The 17,786-nt window shown below is 37.1% G+C and overlaps 1 protein-coding gene across 2 annotated transcripts in view; it reads left to right on the forward strand.

Moving 5' to 3' along the window:
- The window catches only part of mfrn (mitochondrial iron transporter mitoferrin), a 60,387-nt gene that overhangs the window by 21,926 nt on the left and 20,675 nt on the right, over positions 1 to 17,786 (forward strand). For both annotated transcript variants that reach the window (XM_081734680.1, XM_081734681.1), the window contains exon 3: positions 1,146 to 1,202. In XM_081734680.1, coding sequence (XP_081590806.1) covers positions 1,146 to 1,202 — 57 coding nt within the window. The remainder of the gene's footprint in view (positions 1 to 1,145; positions 1,203 to 17,786) is intronic.

Here is a 17,786-nt window from a genome sequence, read left to right on the forward strand (position 1 = left end):
CGTGAGCTGAAGATTCCTGAAATGTCTGTCTTGCACGTTAAGCAGTGACGTGGGACTCCATAATTACAAACGACGCAAAGTACATCTGACAAATGACCTGAAGAGCTAGAGGCTCTAAAAGCAAAGCGCTTATTTAAGCGTTACACAGCAAATGGGTACGGCCGAGTCCTGTTTATTGATGAAAAGATTTTCAGTGTTGGAGACATTCAATGCCCAAAATGACAGTATATATCACACATCCTTTAGAGAAGCTGGCGAAAATTCTCTTAGGATCCGGAGGGATAAGTATCCTTCCTCAGTCATGGTGCGATGTGGTGAGATGTGAGCTACGAGGGCACAGCGGAGTGCCATTTCTGTAGGTCAAAATGCCAGTCAAAGTACAAGGAGACAGTGCTTGAGAGACTAGTCAAGAATCGCACCAACATCCTCTTCCATGGACTGAACTGGAGCTTCCAGCAGGACTTAGCCCCAGCACACAAGGCACGGACAACTTAGCTGTGGCTGGAGACAAATGTTCCGGACGTCATTTCCAATTCAGATTGGCCTTCTGAAAGTCCATATTTAAACCCTTTAGACTACAAAATGTGGTCCAAGATTTAGGAGATTGCTTCCAAGAAGAGAGTTCTCAATATTGAAAGTTTAAAGCTGTCTCTTCGGAAGGCAGCTGCAGATTTTCCAGCTTGCAGATTTGCATGTGGCCAAAGGTCTTAAGGAGTGTGTGCATGCTAATGGTGGCTATTTTGAATAATTATTTGTATTTTGGTTCATAATTCATCCATGTAACTCATGTTATTAGGATATTAAAATATCCTTAACCATTTTGTGTCAATGTACTTAAAACTTTGGGACAATATTTACGGTAACACCAGGTACAAAAAAGTTTTTTGGTCAGTACAATACACCTAACGACACTTTCAGGTCATATAATAAGACATTTTGTATGTAAAATCTTTTCTGATCGATTACCAAACTGTCGGAACATTCAAACGGATGTTTAATGAACAATTTGTCCAATGTATATTAAGAATACGTTGCAGAACACATTTCGTTCATGGGAAATAGTTACGTAGTTTTTACAGAATTATATTATTTCGTTGATTGTCACAATAAATTGTTGTTTCAGTATGTATATTTTTCTATTCCAGGTGCATCAGGTTGCATAGCCACTTTATTACATGATGGAGTAATGACACCTTCAGAAGGTAAGCTGTTAGGTAGATAAGTATGTTCTTACTTTAACAATGAGCCACTCCTAGCTTATAGTTCGAGCTTTATGGATAAGGGAAGTGATAGAGTAATGAGAAGTAAAATTGCAGCAGAGATGTTATATCACCAACTATATTCAATATTCATTTATAAAAAATGTTAAGTAAAAATGGACTACGAAAGGTTGAGCAATTGGTAGAAGGGCTGAATATATTCAGTTTGCATATATATATATGGCTCATTTTTGTAAATCGAAATGTCAAATCAGCATGATATTAGAAACTGGTACACGTAAATAGTTTTCGATAGTTGAATAGTAGTATTAACCATTGACCTTTTTTTATTCTGAATAAATGAATTTTTATTTAGATTTTCAGTCAAGTACCTTGATCATGGTTCGTACATCATTGTCTTCAGAATAAAACAACCTTTCAAACTGTACCATTCACACGTCTCCATCATGTATCCGAAGCGGGAAAATTGCGAAAAAAGGGAATTTTTGTTAAAAATATCCCTTTCCCCCTCTGGACCCCACTGTTTTAACGCAGGGATCTGAAAAAAAAATCGAAAAATACTAAGGAGTGCACTGAATATGTGTGAAAAATTTCAATTTCCTAGATGCAAAAGTAAGCCCGTCAAAAAATAATATAAATAGGCGTACAATTTTTTTTTTTTTTTTTTTTTAAAGTTGTAACGTCAACACATCCTATGTCTCGACGCAGAAAGGCGTGAAAACATACGTAACGTGTTCAACAATACCTCCAAGCTTAAAACGAAGTAAAAAGCTTTATTGGTACTTCTTTAATCGAATAATGAAGACGCTGCCTTATCGTATCAAAATATACGATATAATTTAAAAGGGTTAATGGATGGATACTTATGATATATAAACAGAGAGTAAAGCAAGGATAAAATTGACAAATAAATATCGGACATTGGTGAAAAAAAGTTAGAAAACACCTATCGTTTAAGTAGAATATTACTGTTTCGGAGTGGAATCGAAATGTGGGTATGGAGAATTCAAATGACTGGATGGGGTAGAAAATCAGTGAGGAAAATAGAGTTATTAAAACCTCTAGTTCAAATTTTGTGATTTACCTCCCTATGTAACAGTACCAAGGCTCTAAGAGTATTTTTTTTGACGGATTGGATAGATATGGTGGAAAGAAAACTAGGAAGTGGAAAGGACTAAAGTTGATGGACGATGTTAAAGCTGATTACTGTTACGTACTGAGGATCGTAATACAGGGCTAGCATAAATGATTCATTCATTTCGAAAAGGCTATGTTTTCAAAAGTATTACAGATACACAAAAAATATATGAAAAGAACCACAAACTCATCAAGTTTATACATCCTCTACAATTATTCACTATATGCCTCTTTGGTAACACGACACACGTCCGGACGATTCTCTAGTTCATTCCACACATTTTGTAGCATAGTCCTGTCAAGTGTCTGCACTGCACCACTGATGCGTTCTTTCAGCTCGACTAAGGATTGCGATAGTGGGAGTACGTAAACAAAGTCCTTAACGTACTCCCACAGGAAGAAGTCGCAGGGCGTTAAATCAGGAGATCTGGGAGGCCAAGAGGACAAAGGTAGGTCATTCTCACCAGTACGCCCAATCCAGCGATGCGGAAGTTCATTGTTTACATGGCGGTTCTTCTCCATATTCCCTTCTGAAAGTGCGTTGCACAGCTATAACAGGTGAATAACTGCCATACTCAAGCACACAAAACTTTTTCCTTGCTTTCCCTTCATTTCCGATAGGAACTAACCTCGTACTGCCACACCCGATCGGAAGATAATGGACCCGTGCTTCCACATAGTACGAACTTGGTGAGTTTGTGGTTCTTTTCCTATATCTTTCATGTGTGTACATGTAATACTTTTGAAAATATAGCCTTTTCAAAACGAATGAATCATTTATACTAACCCTGTTCTTAGAAGCTTATTCAGGGTATCTATTGGTCACGAAAGACGCGAAAAAGTCACGAAATCAGAAAACGGTCATGAAAGTCAAGAAACTCACGAAATTTAGTTTTTGGGTCACGATTTTTTTATTTGTACAAATAAAAGTATAGAGTGGAAAATTTTCTTGTATACAACGTCAAAATTCACCACAAAATATGTCTATGGTCGCTTTAGACGCTACGAAATCGCAAGCAAAGCGCGCTTCTGTCTCATGAATGAAAATTCGGCCTAATTCGCACCAAAATTCGCTCTTGAGAATGTTACGAAATTTTATGGTTTGGTAAATAAAAGGTCACGAAATTTCATTTTGGAATTCAGTAGACACCCTGTTATTAGTCTACATCAGACTTTTTGCCAGGGATAGAAGTAACTTAACTATGATCATGATGTTATATTGGCTATATGTCGAAATGTGATTAAGTTAGATTCATCATTTACTAATGATAATGCGATTTCTTTTAAATCGTACAAAAATCGAGTCCACGGTGCATCATTCCGTAATTACTGACAGGTTTCTTTTAATAGTTATTCATTCATTTCGTTAATACATTGAGAAAAAGGGATAAAAATTATGTTCTAAAAAAATATTTTCAGAGGACAACTCTGGTTCAAATAATACGGTTGATATTTACTTTTGAAGATCTGTCCACTTAAAGATATTTTTCTTTTATTCCACAATATCTCTCTCTCACTCACACACATATATAAGTACCGAGATAGTATTATCAGTAGTCTTTTTCTTTCTTTCTTTATACAAGCTTAAAAATTTGGTCGACCTTTCCTCTCTGACGTCGTGCCGAGAGGCGTGTTGTCTCCAAATATCGGTTGCTGGGGAAGAACGCGACTGGCGATCATTGCGTCTCATAACGGTAAAGTTGTGTGCTTTTTATTGTAACCGATTGGTTTTGACCTGGTCCTGTATTTGAACCTCTGGAGGACGACCTTTATTTGTGGCTTAATATCCACTTGCTTCTTACCCGTGGTCCGGAATGCCGAAAATTTACTCATGCAACATAATTCTATCACGGAACACGAAAAATATGACACAAACTTCCATAAAACGTATAGATCACCAACATCAAAATAATAAGAAAAATATTCAACAACTTCCTATGAAATGTCCTTTTTATTGTGATTCACTTATAAAAACTCACTTTTCGCACTTTTACACGCGATTTTCCAAGAGGGGGAAAAAATAGGAACAGCTGCAGCTCCTACGTAGTTATCTCCTTGCGACACTGCAAAGATTGCCGTTGGATGCTGTCGTAGATAATAATTCTTCCACAATGCATAATATTCCTTTCAAATCATGTTGTTTCGAATTCGCAGTAATCCACGAGTCTCCGTGATTATATGATTAGCGTACACACCCTTTGTCACGGAAGACCCGGTTCGATTTCCTGTAGGAGGTCGTGTTTAGAATCCCACACTAAGCTGAAAATCCACGTCTCATACAGCCTCGCTGCTGAAAGGGAGCTAAAACATTCAATCCAGCCAACCGGTACCCAGAAATTTCAGTAAATATTTTGGTAAATTTGTATTTGACACTTTTTTTGGTTGTTAACCGTAGCATTTTGCAGAGACTTGAATCGTAAATTCGAGTTTCTTCCATTGGTTTCTTTCGGCTTCGTACGTGGTAGTTTTTCATGACCCGCCTCTCATTTAGGTTCGGAGCCAGAGTTCTGATTTCTGTTCCTGTGGTCGTCGTGTGAATGCATTTAACGAGATAGGCAGTTGATTTACGTAGTTAAACTGCTCCAGAGACAGCTGTAAGGCCGTTTTACACTCATAATATTATCATTTGAAGAGGGAAAAGATTTTGGACGTCTTAAGATTAAATACAGAAGGTGATTATAAATTTATGCTAACGATTTCGATCACTAGGTAGCAGCGCGGGTGAACACGACCAGGAAGTAATTGCGGGTATTTCGAAAGGGATGTGGATACCTTTTTGTTTGTTTGTTTGTGTGTGTGTGTGAGTGTGAGTGTGAGTGTGTGTGTGTGTGTGTGTGTGAGAGTGAGTGAGTGAGAATGAGTGGTCATATGGCTCCGAAATTACGGTATTTTGGGACTGCTACATTTGTGTCCTGTCCAACATTGGTTATAGCTAAATAAGTAAACAGTTTGTATGACAAAGGTATGCATGTGTCAAAGAAAAGGATCGACACTGTGTTGAATTGCAACAAAACGGTCACACTTTGCTGTTCCTTGGCGCTCTAGTATTGAATTCGTAGATAAGAAGGTGCGGGCATACTCTCAATGTAGTGCAAAAAGTGGGTTTTGCGCGACGAGAGAATCACCATTTGAAAGAACAATAGCGAGGGGTAATACAACGTTCCGCCGGGACCGTAAATTTTGTCCCATCACATTATTTTTCCCATCTTCTAATGGTATACTGAAGGTCATTTTACGACGTTTATGGTATTGAATTCGATCCTTAGGTAGCATCATGCATGAATACGTTCAATAAATTATTGCAGGTAGTTGGGAACTATTATATGTTAACTTGATAACTGTGTTGTGTGTAAATAGTTATGTGGCTTCGAAAATTACAGCCTTTTGGTAAGGCTACATTTGTGCTTTTTCTACATTGATTATAATTATAACTCAATAAGTAAACAGTGTCCGTGTGTTGGAGAAAGGGATTAACGCTGCGTTGAAACAATAGAACAGGCATCCATCCCTGATGTTGGAAGGCTCTCTAGTGTTGTAGATGTAGGAAGAAAATTGGTTCTTTCGTGTGACTTGAGAACCCACCGACTCAAAGAACAATAACAAGGGCAGTACAGAGTTCCGCCGCAACCATAAATTTTGTAATTGCGCAAAATTTACATCTGATAAAGGAGCATAAGACTCGAGTTCACATGCTCCGTCCATTACATATCATGGAGATGATGAACAATTGGAAGTTGTACAAATGCAATCTTTCAGGGCACAATTGGAAGTTTGTAGTGACTGGACATACTCTCAATGGGATAAATGAGGGTCGTCTTCTGTTATCATGATTCCAGAGATCGTTCTGACTGGATACATGAATGTCCAGGAAGTTTTCCACGCAGCTTTACGGTGGTTTGTGTTTACTGCTATAAATGCAAATTTACGGTACGCAGAGTGGTCAAAGAAGGTAAAATCAATGCAGTTTATTTCCAAACAAGCATTTTGGAGCCACTGTACCACCATAATATTCCATCCCTATATGGCAACGACTACAGGCTAGCTGTAGGCTCCCTGTAGAGATAGAGGGTGGCCAGAGGGGTGAGTTACCCCTGTGGTTACTTTAAGTCCCCTGGAACTTTTTTCTTGTTATATATGTATCAATGTAAGATGAACTCTAATCAGCACCTTGGTGGACAAACACCGTGTGCGTGGGTTTCCTCGGGGTTCTCGCGTTTCCTCCCACTTACTCCATTCCACTATTTCATTCATTTCTCATCATCACCGTCTCCTTTAGCCTAGCGGCATAATCGTGGGGCGTAAAAGTCAAAGCTTTCTTTTCTCTCTCTCTCTTTCTTTCAAATCAGCACCCCCGTTCCTCTGTGTTCGGCTTACCCGCTGCAGAGACATATCTCGCGTTGTCTTTCACCAGGATATGGTTTCCAGTGGTACAGCAAAGTTAGTGGTGATGTACGCGAAGTTAATGGCACATTGCATATACGATCATTGATCAGCTCTTACAGTATAGGGTGTTCTCCACCGGCCTCGCCTAAAGGACCGCGGTGGCTCAGTGATAGAGCGTTCACTTCTGGTGTGTGGGGCCCTGGTTCGATTACAACCCGCGCCAATTGGGCTTTGTGTTGGACAAACATTGTGTGAATGGGTTTTCTCTGGGTTCTCTCGCTTTCCCCTTTCTTCATTCTGATCATCACTATCTCTTTTAGCCCACACGGCATAACTGTGGGACGTAAAAGTGGAAGATTTCCTTTCCACCTCCGACTAACACTGTTGAACTATCGAGGTGATTTTTTTTTTTTTTTTTTTTGTAGCATTTCTTAGAATAGTTTACGTATTTTTTCCGGAACCTCTCAAAAACGAGTTATTTTTACTTAAGTCAGAATTGAAAATTGCTGTTTTCTAACAAGATATTGTGAATAATCTTACAGTGTGGCTTTATTGCCTTTTTCTCGGAAGCAATCAGAAATATAATTTACCAGTCGGTGTAATTTTCCAGGTTGAAGCTCAAGAAAATTATCCTGGTGATGATGATCATATTAAATAAGTAAATATTTCATTAACACCAACCCTATGGCACTAGTTCAGTTGATCTCGGGAAAACTCAGAAAGGGTAATTAGCTTAGTGATGGGATGAGTTTTTCCAGACAGCTTTTTCGAAAGGACTAACGATTCAATATCCAAGTATGGCTGACATATGCACATTGTGTGCATGGTTCTGGATTCAATTCCTGTTAAAGGAACTTGTCTCGGATACAAATCGATTAGTGGTTAGGACATCACTATTAAACAACCTTCGGCCTTGGCTCTGGAAAAGGACATTAAACATCAATCGATCACAATAAGAAAGGGGAAAAAAAAAACTATAACATATTCGTTCATATTTCTTAAACACTTACAGCACAGCATGATTGATTTCTCTCCGGGAAAAATTCAGAAAAGATTTTGTCCTGGGAGGAAAGTCCCTTTGGATGCTTTTCAATATATATATATATATATATATATATATATATATATATAAAATATTGATTCTATATATTGATTGGGAGTTAATTCAGGAAATTAGTGCCGATTGTTGTTCACATTTCGTTAGTGAGTAATTAATGCATTTTTCTCATGACTACGGAAAGGGCGAATTTACCAGTGGTGATTAGTTTTTTTCTGAGTGCTTTCTTGAAAGTCATTGGATGTTGCTCATATTGTAGTCTGGTGCGAGCGATCTCGGGTTCGATTCCCATAGGGACACTGTCGAGAAAGTGTTTTTCATGCCAGCCATCCTGAGTGAGGATTTCCTGGGTTTTCCTCATTCACACTAGGCAAATTCCGGTATGGTACCCAACATACAGGTTCCAGGCCGCTTCCTTCCTTCCCTTTCCTGGGATGGTGTGGTCGCTGAGGGACGTCACCCCTCATACTTGACGGACTAACATGGACATAGATGCCGAAAGCCCAAAAATCAAATTCCATCCATCCATGCTCATATTGCATTATTTTTCAGTAGTAACTACAGGATAGAATAATCGTTGGGCTCAAGAAAACGGTGGCGCCAAAGTTTTGAGGTGAATTCTTAACGTGGTTTAATGGTTAACGTATACGCCTTCAGCCCGGAAGATATAGGTTGTGGTTTCTGGTGGATCTCACATGATTTGGATCTCTCGTTAAACTGTAGATCTACGTGTCATATAGTCTCGTGCTTTAAACTCATTTAATAAATTAATTACTAAGCAAAGCAAACCAGTTTTATTATAAAACTATCTTGTGACAGTTTAGCCAACTATAGTGTTTTCAAATCTTTGGAGAAGCACATGGTACGCTGTTGCCACATCGTGCACATCCCGGTGAGTCATCAGCTGGAACTGGCTTGTAAGTCTTAACGAAAAGGAAGATCTGTAAATATTGGTTTGTTAGGATGGACGAAAGGATATGTTTGTCGTCCAGTTTGTACATGTTGGGAAGCGAGGGCTGTGTCTGTGTGGGTGTGTTTTAAGTGACTTCCACGCACAAAGAAACGAAAGACTAAACTAGCTTCTTTCCTTCTGAAAACACGTGTTTATTAGCGGCAACATTGGAATGTTAAGGTCTGTTGCCAAGGAAACCCTCCATGTACTGTTGCTAAAATGACGTTTATGATTCGACCCTCGCTGAGTGACCACAATGACTATGTGACTTCGAATCCCTTCTTCAAAACAAATCTGCATATGTTTTTCAACTGTCAATTTGTTTCTAGTTTTGAAAGCACTTGAAGCATTTGATTAATAGGTTTGATGAAGTCAGATGTTAGCGAAATTGTCACAAGATATTAGTTTTATAATAAAATCGGTTTTCTTTGGTCAGAAATTAATTACTTATAGTGTATAATAGGCAAAGCGAGTACAATGGAGAATGGGTAATAACAACATTCCGAACACAGAAAAGTTTTTCGGTGGTCCGTATTTTTATTAAAATAGCGTATATACTAAGATTTGTAGTACTAAGTTTTATCAAATGATGTCATCAGTATGGTTGACATTTCCTATTAAAGAGGGCTTTTAATCCGTTTATTATGTTTAAATAGCATCCAGACAAAGTACTCAGAAAAGGCACTATCGTAAACAAGTTCATAACTGTGCTTTCCTGTTATATTGAAAATGAAAGGAGGAGTTAAAAAAAGTAAAGAAAGAAAGAAAACTTGCACTGTCTTTTAATAGTTACTATACCGTGTTTGTGATTATAATATGTATCGTTATACATCAGAACGAAGTGATAAAAATTATCGAAAACTATTCATTTACCTTGTGATGCGATAACATGAGGAGCTGATTATCTATAAATAAGATTAAACAGATAAGAAGAGCAAGCTCAAAGAAGAACATTATAGGGATGATTATGTAAATTCAATGTAGGTCATTGATCCTAGTACTATATAGTTTCGTAGAAACTACCAGACTTAGCGAGCGTAGAATTCTAGGAGTTTGATATTCAGTGTGTATTTAGTAGTGATGAATCCTTACTCCAGATGTTATTTTAAATTAATAAAATAAACTAGAGTAAAAGGTACTGGTCCACCACACTAACTTCTTAGCTGTACTGCGACCGATTATTCATTGTACTGAAATGAATAACGTTGCTTTTAGACAGTGAATACATAGGTATAACCCGACAAAAATGACTTGATCGTTGATCCAATTAGAATTATAGCTAAAAATGCAGTAATAAAGCATCACACAGAGAAACGATTTAAGCAATGGCTACAAGAATGAATCATTCTAGATCAACTGCTATAAGTAGACGTTAATAGTGTCTCGTTAGTTTATACCTTCCTTCAATTTCAGTCTCAGACATCAAGTCATTGCTGTCGAGCTATACCTTGCAATCCAAACTTAATACATTCCTAGGGGGCGCGGTGGCTCAGTGGTAGAGCGTTCACCTCTGGTGCTTGCAGTCCCTGGTTCGATCCCAGCTCGTGCCGTGTGGACGGACACCATGCTCGTGGGTTTTTTCGGGGTTCTCCCGTTTCCTCCCACTTTCTTCATTCCACCATTTCATTCATCACAGTCTCATTTAGCCTACATGGCATAAACGTGGGACGTAAAACTCAAAAGAATTAATTTCATTTTCGACCTTGAAATAATAATAATAACTTGAGTGACCCTTCCTACATCCCAGAACTCGATTCTTCAAAATGATTTTAGCATTAAATACAATGGATTTTAAGGTAAAATATTAACAAGTAATAATAATGATCATATATGAATAAAAATGTAAATTAATAAAATTAAAAATATGATAACAGCGAAAATTACACGAGGTGCTTTCAGCATAGGTTCCGACAATAAAGTAAACGTGAAAGTGTGTGACTGGCCAAGCACTGGGGGAACATACGTATAAGCACATACGAACAATTGGGCGTTTGGATTCCAAGTTGGTAAGAGTTTTAGGCAGGGTTGGCAAAAACCATGTTTTTATTGAAAAAACAAAGAAATCTTTTTTTTTTTTTTTGTTTGTTTGTTTAAATAATTTGCTCTATGATCTATATCACGTATGAACAGAAATAAGTTTGTTTCGCCGTGGTATTATTATGCTATAATCGGGTTGTGCTGGAAGGAGTCACATAAGCTTAAAGCGGAATACAAACCGCTTCTCGGCTTACATCCGAGAGAAATTGTTCTCCAGTTGGCGGAACTAATTGGCCACAAATGCGATACGTCTGCGGACTCACTCACGAAGGACTTCTGATAAAAATACGTTGTACTGATCTTTACATACTTGTTAATATAATTGCCAAGAGTCATTTCACAAGGGAGGGGGGGAAGATAAACAGTTGCACAAGTGAAACCATTATACAGAATTGCATATGGACAATTTCAAAATACTGCAGAGTACAGAGGAACTAATTTAGTCCAGGTTAGTTCACTACAACTTTTATTAGTCCAAGGTAGTCCACTACGACTTTTATTAGTTTAAGTTAAAGAAATACGACGACTTAGTTAGCATATTAGTAAGAAAAGTGAATAAAGGTACGAATTATTTGAGTTCACTTCGGCTCTGATCCATTTATACATAAATAGATACCAAAGATACTACTGATTTCAATAAATGCCTCTCGTACGGTTTGTATGACCCCTCCCCCCCGAAAAAAAGTATGGCATTTCGATGTATTTTACCAATAGTAAACATATTAAAATTAAACAATATTTAGAATTTTTGTTTGATTGAAATTGAATAAAAATAAGAACAAACTATAAAAAGAATCACAAAAGAAACCTTCATAAACTTTTTTTAAAGTTGCTTTTGTAGTATAATCTCTTTGAGTAATGAATGGGGAATTTAGGTCTGAATATAACACGAATAATATACGAGAGTGAAACGTAATAACTCACGAATGTGTGTTCATCAAGATTTTACGAACACACACTTTTAGGAATATTTTTCGTTTTTTGTTTAAACCAACCAACCCTGGTTTTGGGGCATTCGGATTCTGGAGGCAGTACTATACTTCAATGACATTGATTCATGAGAGTATTAATTTCCAAATAGTATGTATTACACGACTTACGTAAGTTATAAAATACAGTATGTGTCCTGTAGATTTTAGATCTATATTAATATTGAGAATAGCGCTACTCAGACAGTAAGAACAAACCCAGTTAGTTGGCCTCTTAGTTGTGTTGTAATATCGTACTTCATCAGGATGTCTATCGGTCACAATCAGGAAACGGTTATAAAAGTCAAGAAAAAGTCATGAAATTTATGTTTTGGGTCACGATTTTTTTTTATCTGTACAAATACAGTGAAACCTCTCTAAAGCGGACAGCCGTGGGGAATCAAAAATTGTCCGCTATAGAGAGGTCCGCCTTACAGAGGTTTCAATATTTTCTTACGTATATTAATAAACAAGGTAATATGCAACTAGAAAAAAATATTTTTGCATGAATCACGTATTTATGAATATTACCAAAATGTTACTGTGCCTGCATTATCTTGCGTCATCCAATTCCCTATGTTCGAGGCACAACATGGGAATAAGATGTTATAGTTCTCTGCACTTTACACTTATCGCTGCTTACTACGTTTTCGGTGTGTTGCTTTAATTTATGAGTTAATTGCAGTCCAGTAATGACTTTTTCAAAGACAATATGCGTGCACGTGGTCAAAAAAAAAAAAAAAAAAACTGCTTGGTTAGAGATTCCAGCGGGACAGTAGAATAATGTGTCATCCCAAACAGTGGGCAACTGTCAGTCACTTTTGATGCTGAAACAGGTTGGGTAGGAGTGGAATGCAAACAAAGGACATAAGGGTGTTGTGAAACAGAGACCCTTCCTCAGGGTTGCTGAACAGACAGATGAGGAGGCAAAATGTCACACTCCTATGTTCTTCCTTGGTGACATAGTACACGTATGAATTACTAAAAGTGTATTTTTACTGTACTTTTCAACTTGTTTTTAGAGAAAGTGTCCGTAATAGGAGGTAAATAATACCTATAAAAGACAAGAAAGACTGTCCGTGTCCGTACTAGTGTCCGCTTTAGAGAGGTTTGCCAATATGTTTTTTCCTATTACAGTGTTTGAGGATTACAAAATATGTCCGTTACGGAGGTGTCCGCTTTATAGAGGTGTCCGTTAGTAGAGGTTTCACTGTATATAAATACAGACTGGAAAATTTTGTTTTGTAAAACATCAAAATTCACCACCAGAAGTGTCTATAGTCGGCTTTAGACGCTGCCAAATCGCAAGCAAAGCACTCTTCTATCGCACGCATGAAAATTCAGCCTAATTTACACCCAAATTCGCTCTTGAGAATGTTACTAAATTTTATAGTTTGACAAAAAAAAAAAAAAAATAATCTCTAAAAAGTCACGAAATTTCATTTTGGAATTTTAGTAGATACCCTATTCACGGTAGAGTAACTTAAGAGCTACGAGTGATAGTGTTCCTATTTGCACGTGGCACCGTACCAGAGCGTGTTGATTATGAAAAACGAAAGGAAAAAAAAAAGTGAACATGTTATTTCATAATTATGAATGACGACTGATAAGTGTTCATTAGTACTGTGACATGCATCCTTTAGCGTACGATGTGCTGATAATCGGTATTACGTGACACTTCACAAGGAACTGTGATTAAGCATAATGCTTGATTTGACTGTTCGTGTAAGCATTGACTTGTATTTTTGAAGTGGCTACTTTTAGCAAGAACTGCTACTCGACGTCACTTGATAACTGTGTAAATTTCTAACGAGTCTTATCTGAAACAGATAACAGTTTGTTTCACATATGAAGTGGCAAGATACCTGCTTCTTCGGATGTTATTTTGATTGTTTCACGATTAGGGTGAGGAAGTTGGTCCATTTGCCATGCAATAACCTTGAAGGAATAAAGTTCCATGATACTTGAGGATTTGCACGTACTCTTGATGTTTCGGAGTATTTTGCGAAATGTGTAAAACCACTCTTTTTCGTCGCCTCCTTCCCCCCCCCCCCACACACACATGGTATCTGAATTAATACTTTGTTTTCTTCATAATTCTACAACTGACCGTAACCACAGACGTATCCAAGATAATTCAGTCTATATAAAAAAGAAACCAAATTTGGACTTCGCCCTTTTGGCGAGAAATTGATGAAAAATTGGGGCTCTGTTTGAAAATAACATTTTTAATTGAATGCCCCAGGCTATGCCCTGTAGGCAAAAGGAGGCGGATGATAAATGAAAATGAAATATTATGAAAGAATTGATCAAATTAGAATGTATGAAGAAATCGGGGAACCCTCAGAAAACCTGCAAATACTATGTTGTTCATCACAAAACTTACATGATCTGGGATGGAATGAGTGACCCCTTTCATCAGAAGGAGCGCTGTACCACTGAGCCACTGTTCTCCCCTGTAGAGGGACTTTTCTTTCTTTTAATTTATTTGAAGTTCAATATCTCTTTTGAGCCGTGAAGCAATGAGATTTGTTTGTACAGTGTAAGATACAATCTGAACCACAGCTGCTGCAGAACGGCTGGGGTGACGTTCACGATGCCGGAGTTCGTTTCTTAGTGGAACCACTAACTTCTCTTTTTAAGAAATCTGTATTGCTATCCATAAACGGAGTGGAAACAAATAAAAGATAAGAAATGTTAATCTCAACAACCAGTGTTATATTGTCGTAAATACAGTTGTGAATTACAATAACCTTTTGAGGGGATGGCCAGGCTTTTTTAAACATGACTGTACAATATCATAAATCTGTGTGCTGTCAAACCCCATATAAAATAAGACAAAATGAATGGTACGAAAGAAGCAGAAATTGAACATTTCAGTACTACTTCATACTCTCTGCGGTAATGATCACCAGAGATAGAAAAAATTTCTGCTGACCTAGGCGACAGTTCTGAAATCCAGGCGCCATAGTAGTAACACAAATCCAATAACTAACTGGTTCATCCTAGCTTTGCTATCTTAAAAACTTAAACTAAAAATACAGATCGCGGAGCTAAGCAACATTTATTTAAAAATAATAAATGTGTAACAGTTTCACCAACTGAACATATTGACTTCATTAGACGGTGTAACAAACAAGAGGGAGTTGCGTATAAATATAATAGCGCCCACAGGATCCTTTTATATTTATACGCTGCTCCCTCTTGTTTGTTACAGTGTCTAATGAAGCCAATATATTCAGTTAGTTCGCGAAACTGTTACACATTTATTATTTTTAAATAAATGTTTCTTTGCTCAGCGATTTGTATTTTTAGTTTAAACAAATCCAATGTGATACGAGGGATGATCGAAAAAGTTACAAAGCATAAAACTTTTACGTTATTCACTGTAACTTAACGAAAGTTTATTTGTAGATTAATAACATGTCTCTCTTGGTGTAGGTTTGAAGATTTCGGATTCTGCTTATGTACTACCCGAGAAGCGGACATTAAAAATGATGACTCGTCTGGAAAATTGTGTCGAGAGTATAAATGAGGTCAGGGGTGCACTTCCTTGGGGGGGGGGGGGGGCAAAAACACTACAACTGCTGACATTCATAGTCAGATTCTAGAGGTTTATAGGGAGGGCTGAATTCCAAAGTAAAATGTGGGGTCGTGCCTTCAAAGTTAGACGGACGAATAATTTTAATGAAATCCCTGGACACAGCAGTAGATCCAATACTTCAACAACTGGCATTACGCTTGGAAGGACTAGAGCTCCCCTTCTACAGCTCTGATTTAGCCCCAGTTTCATTTTCACCTTTTCCCTGTTCTAAAGCAAAAAATTGTGGCCACTATTATCTGCCTCACGATGGCTACGAGAACTTGACGCGAATTACTAGCAAATTGTATAGAAAGCTTTATCTGCCGTTGTGATAAGCGGTTGAACAAAAACTGTGATTACATCAAGGACTATTGCTGAGTGTCCTCTATCACCAGGTATATTGATCTTCCAGCTATGTCCATAAGCCATAAGAGGCTTTGAAACCTTTTCTTTTTTCGATCATCCCTCATTTATAGGCCTATATGTTGTGGGCTTAAATTAGCTAAGCGCCAGACTCGTGTTTCTAATCGCCATGGAGGCTTGGCAACCGAGATTTTTCGAGCTCTGAGATAATTTACTACCTGTGATCTTGTTTGTTTAGTACAATACCACACCAATCTGCATAGTTCTATCGTGTATATTTACGAGTGTCACAGCGTTTCTGTCAAGGGACTTGGTCAAATTTTTCTTCTAGAAAATAAAAAGTTTTCCGTCCCGTTTTTCTTCAAACATATGCCTATAGCAGTTGAGCAAGGGATTGAATTTTCTTAAAATAAATTTTAATTAATACGTTAACCTTTAGATTTTGTTAACAGGGAAAAAGTATAAATAATACCAAAAAAAAGTGAGAACAGCGGAAAGAAAAATGTAAACCATAGAAGTTTTAAATGATAACTACAACCAATACCAATGCTTTCAGTGAGTGACAATGTTATTTGAGCACTTGCTTAATATAGGTAAAATAATGCATATGATGGCAAATTTTCCCATTGACTTGCAAGAACAAAATAGAGTTTCAAAACAAATGTCATAATGTAATTAAAAATAAATCATCGTAATATTGTTACATGGATTCAGAATTATCATTCATTCAGAATTCATGGAGATAATCTGCATGAAATCAGATGGTTTTAGATTTTTTTTAGACGAATCCACAAATTTCCAATTTTTGTGATTGAGCAGATCTTTTGAGCTGTATGGTCTTTTTGCTCAGCCTAATTGCAATATGCTGTTACTCATGTTGAATATAAAAGCCTGAAGAAAATAAAGCTTAATCAATTGCTTGAGGTATATCCTTCAAGGAGTGTGAGTGAGCGGTTCAGAGTGAGGCGGGTGGCGAATTAAAAAGAAAAATTATTTAAAAATCATTCTTGTCAATATAGAGTATTAATGTTCTTCAATTAATTACACATTTACATACATTTCATAATTACTCGAAAAAAAAAAACGTTACTTTTTTTCAGGTCTGTTTAGGTAATGACTGTATACACTACTGTCTGAAGTTTTATTTTTGTGTATTTTTTCTGTATATTTAGATGTTACTACTGTGTATCCGTTTATTTTGTAAAAGAGTCTACCCGGTTGCAATGGTGTGATCAGATTTTGGTGGAGATGGCTGAAATGCAGACTATATAGACTCTATATTCTACAAGAGACTATGTAGCTTCTATATTCTAAAAGCAAATTGTCCTAAAATAGATGGAACTTAGTCAAAAATCACGAAACATGAACATTGAAATCGATGTGGAAAATCAATTAGAAAACTGGAGTCATCCACATATCTCAAAGTATATTAAGGAGATGGCAAATTGAAAGCTTATTGCAAAGACATATTGAAGGGCTTAAAAACGATGTATAGCACGTAAAGTAAATGTGGATAGAACATTGTCAAAAGTCAAGCTGTTTGAGTAAAATCAATAATAATGATAAAGTATATGCATCATTTTTCAATTATAGATGGCGCCCCAAGCAGAGGTTACGTTCTTGAAATATCTCACATCTGGATTTGGAATCTTCAGACTCGATGTAGCACGCAACGTGACTTTTGACCTGATCACGTCAAACAGTCTGCTCCTTATGGCAAACCGGATAGGCCCCTTACAGAACTTAACTTTATAACATAAGAGTGCATTTTAGTGTATTATAAATACATACATTACTTTTCACCCGTGTTGATTGCAGCAGCTATCATTGGTAATATAATTGTTACACTAAAAATAGTTTTTCTCACACTGTTTTAATAGAAGTATACACAGAAAAAGAACACTATGGAGGTGTCAACTTAGAAAGTGATGAAATGTAAAATACGAACAACAGATTGTATCAAGCGCTCTCGTAGTTTATGATTAGCGTGCGGGAGACAAGAGTACGATTCCCAGAGGGTGTTTATATAGTTCAGATTTCACATTAAGTTATAGGTTCATGTCTCATATAGCCTTGATGCTGAAAA

Source organism: Thermobia domestica, chromosome 12 (assembly GCF_964235325.1).
Source record: "Thermobia domestica chromosome 12, izTheDome1.hap1.1, whole genome shotgun sequence".
Lineage (NCBI taxonomy): Eukaryota > Metazoa > Arthropoda > Insecta > Zygentoma > Lepismatidae > Thermobia > Thermobia domestica.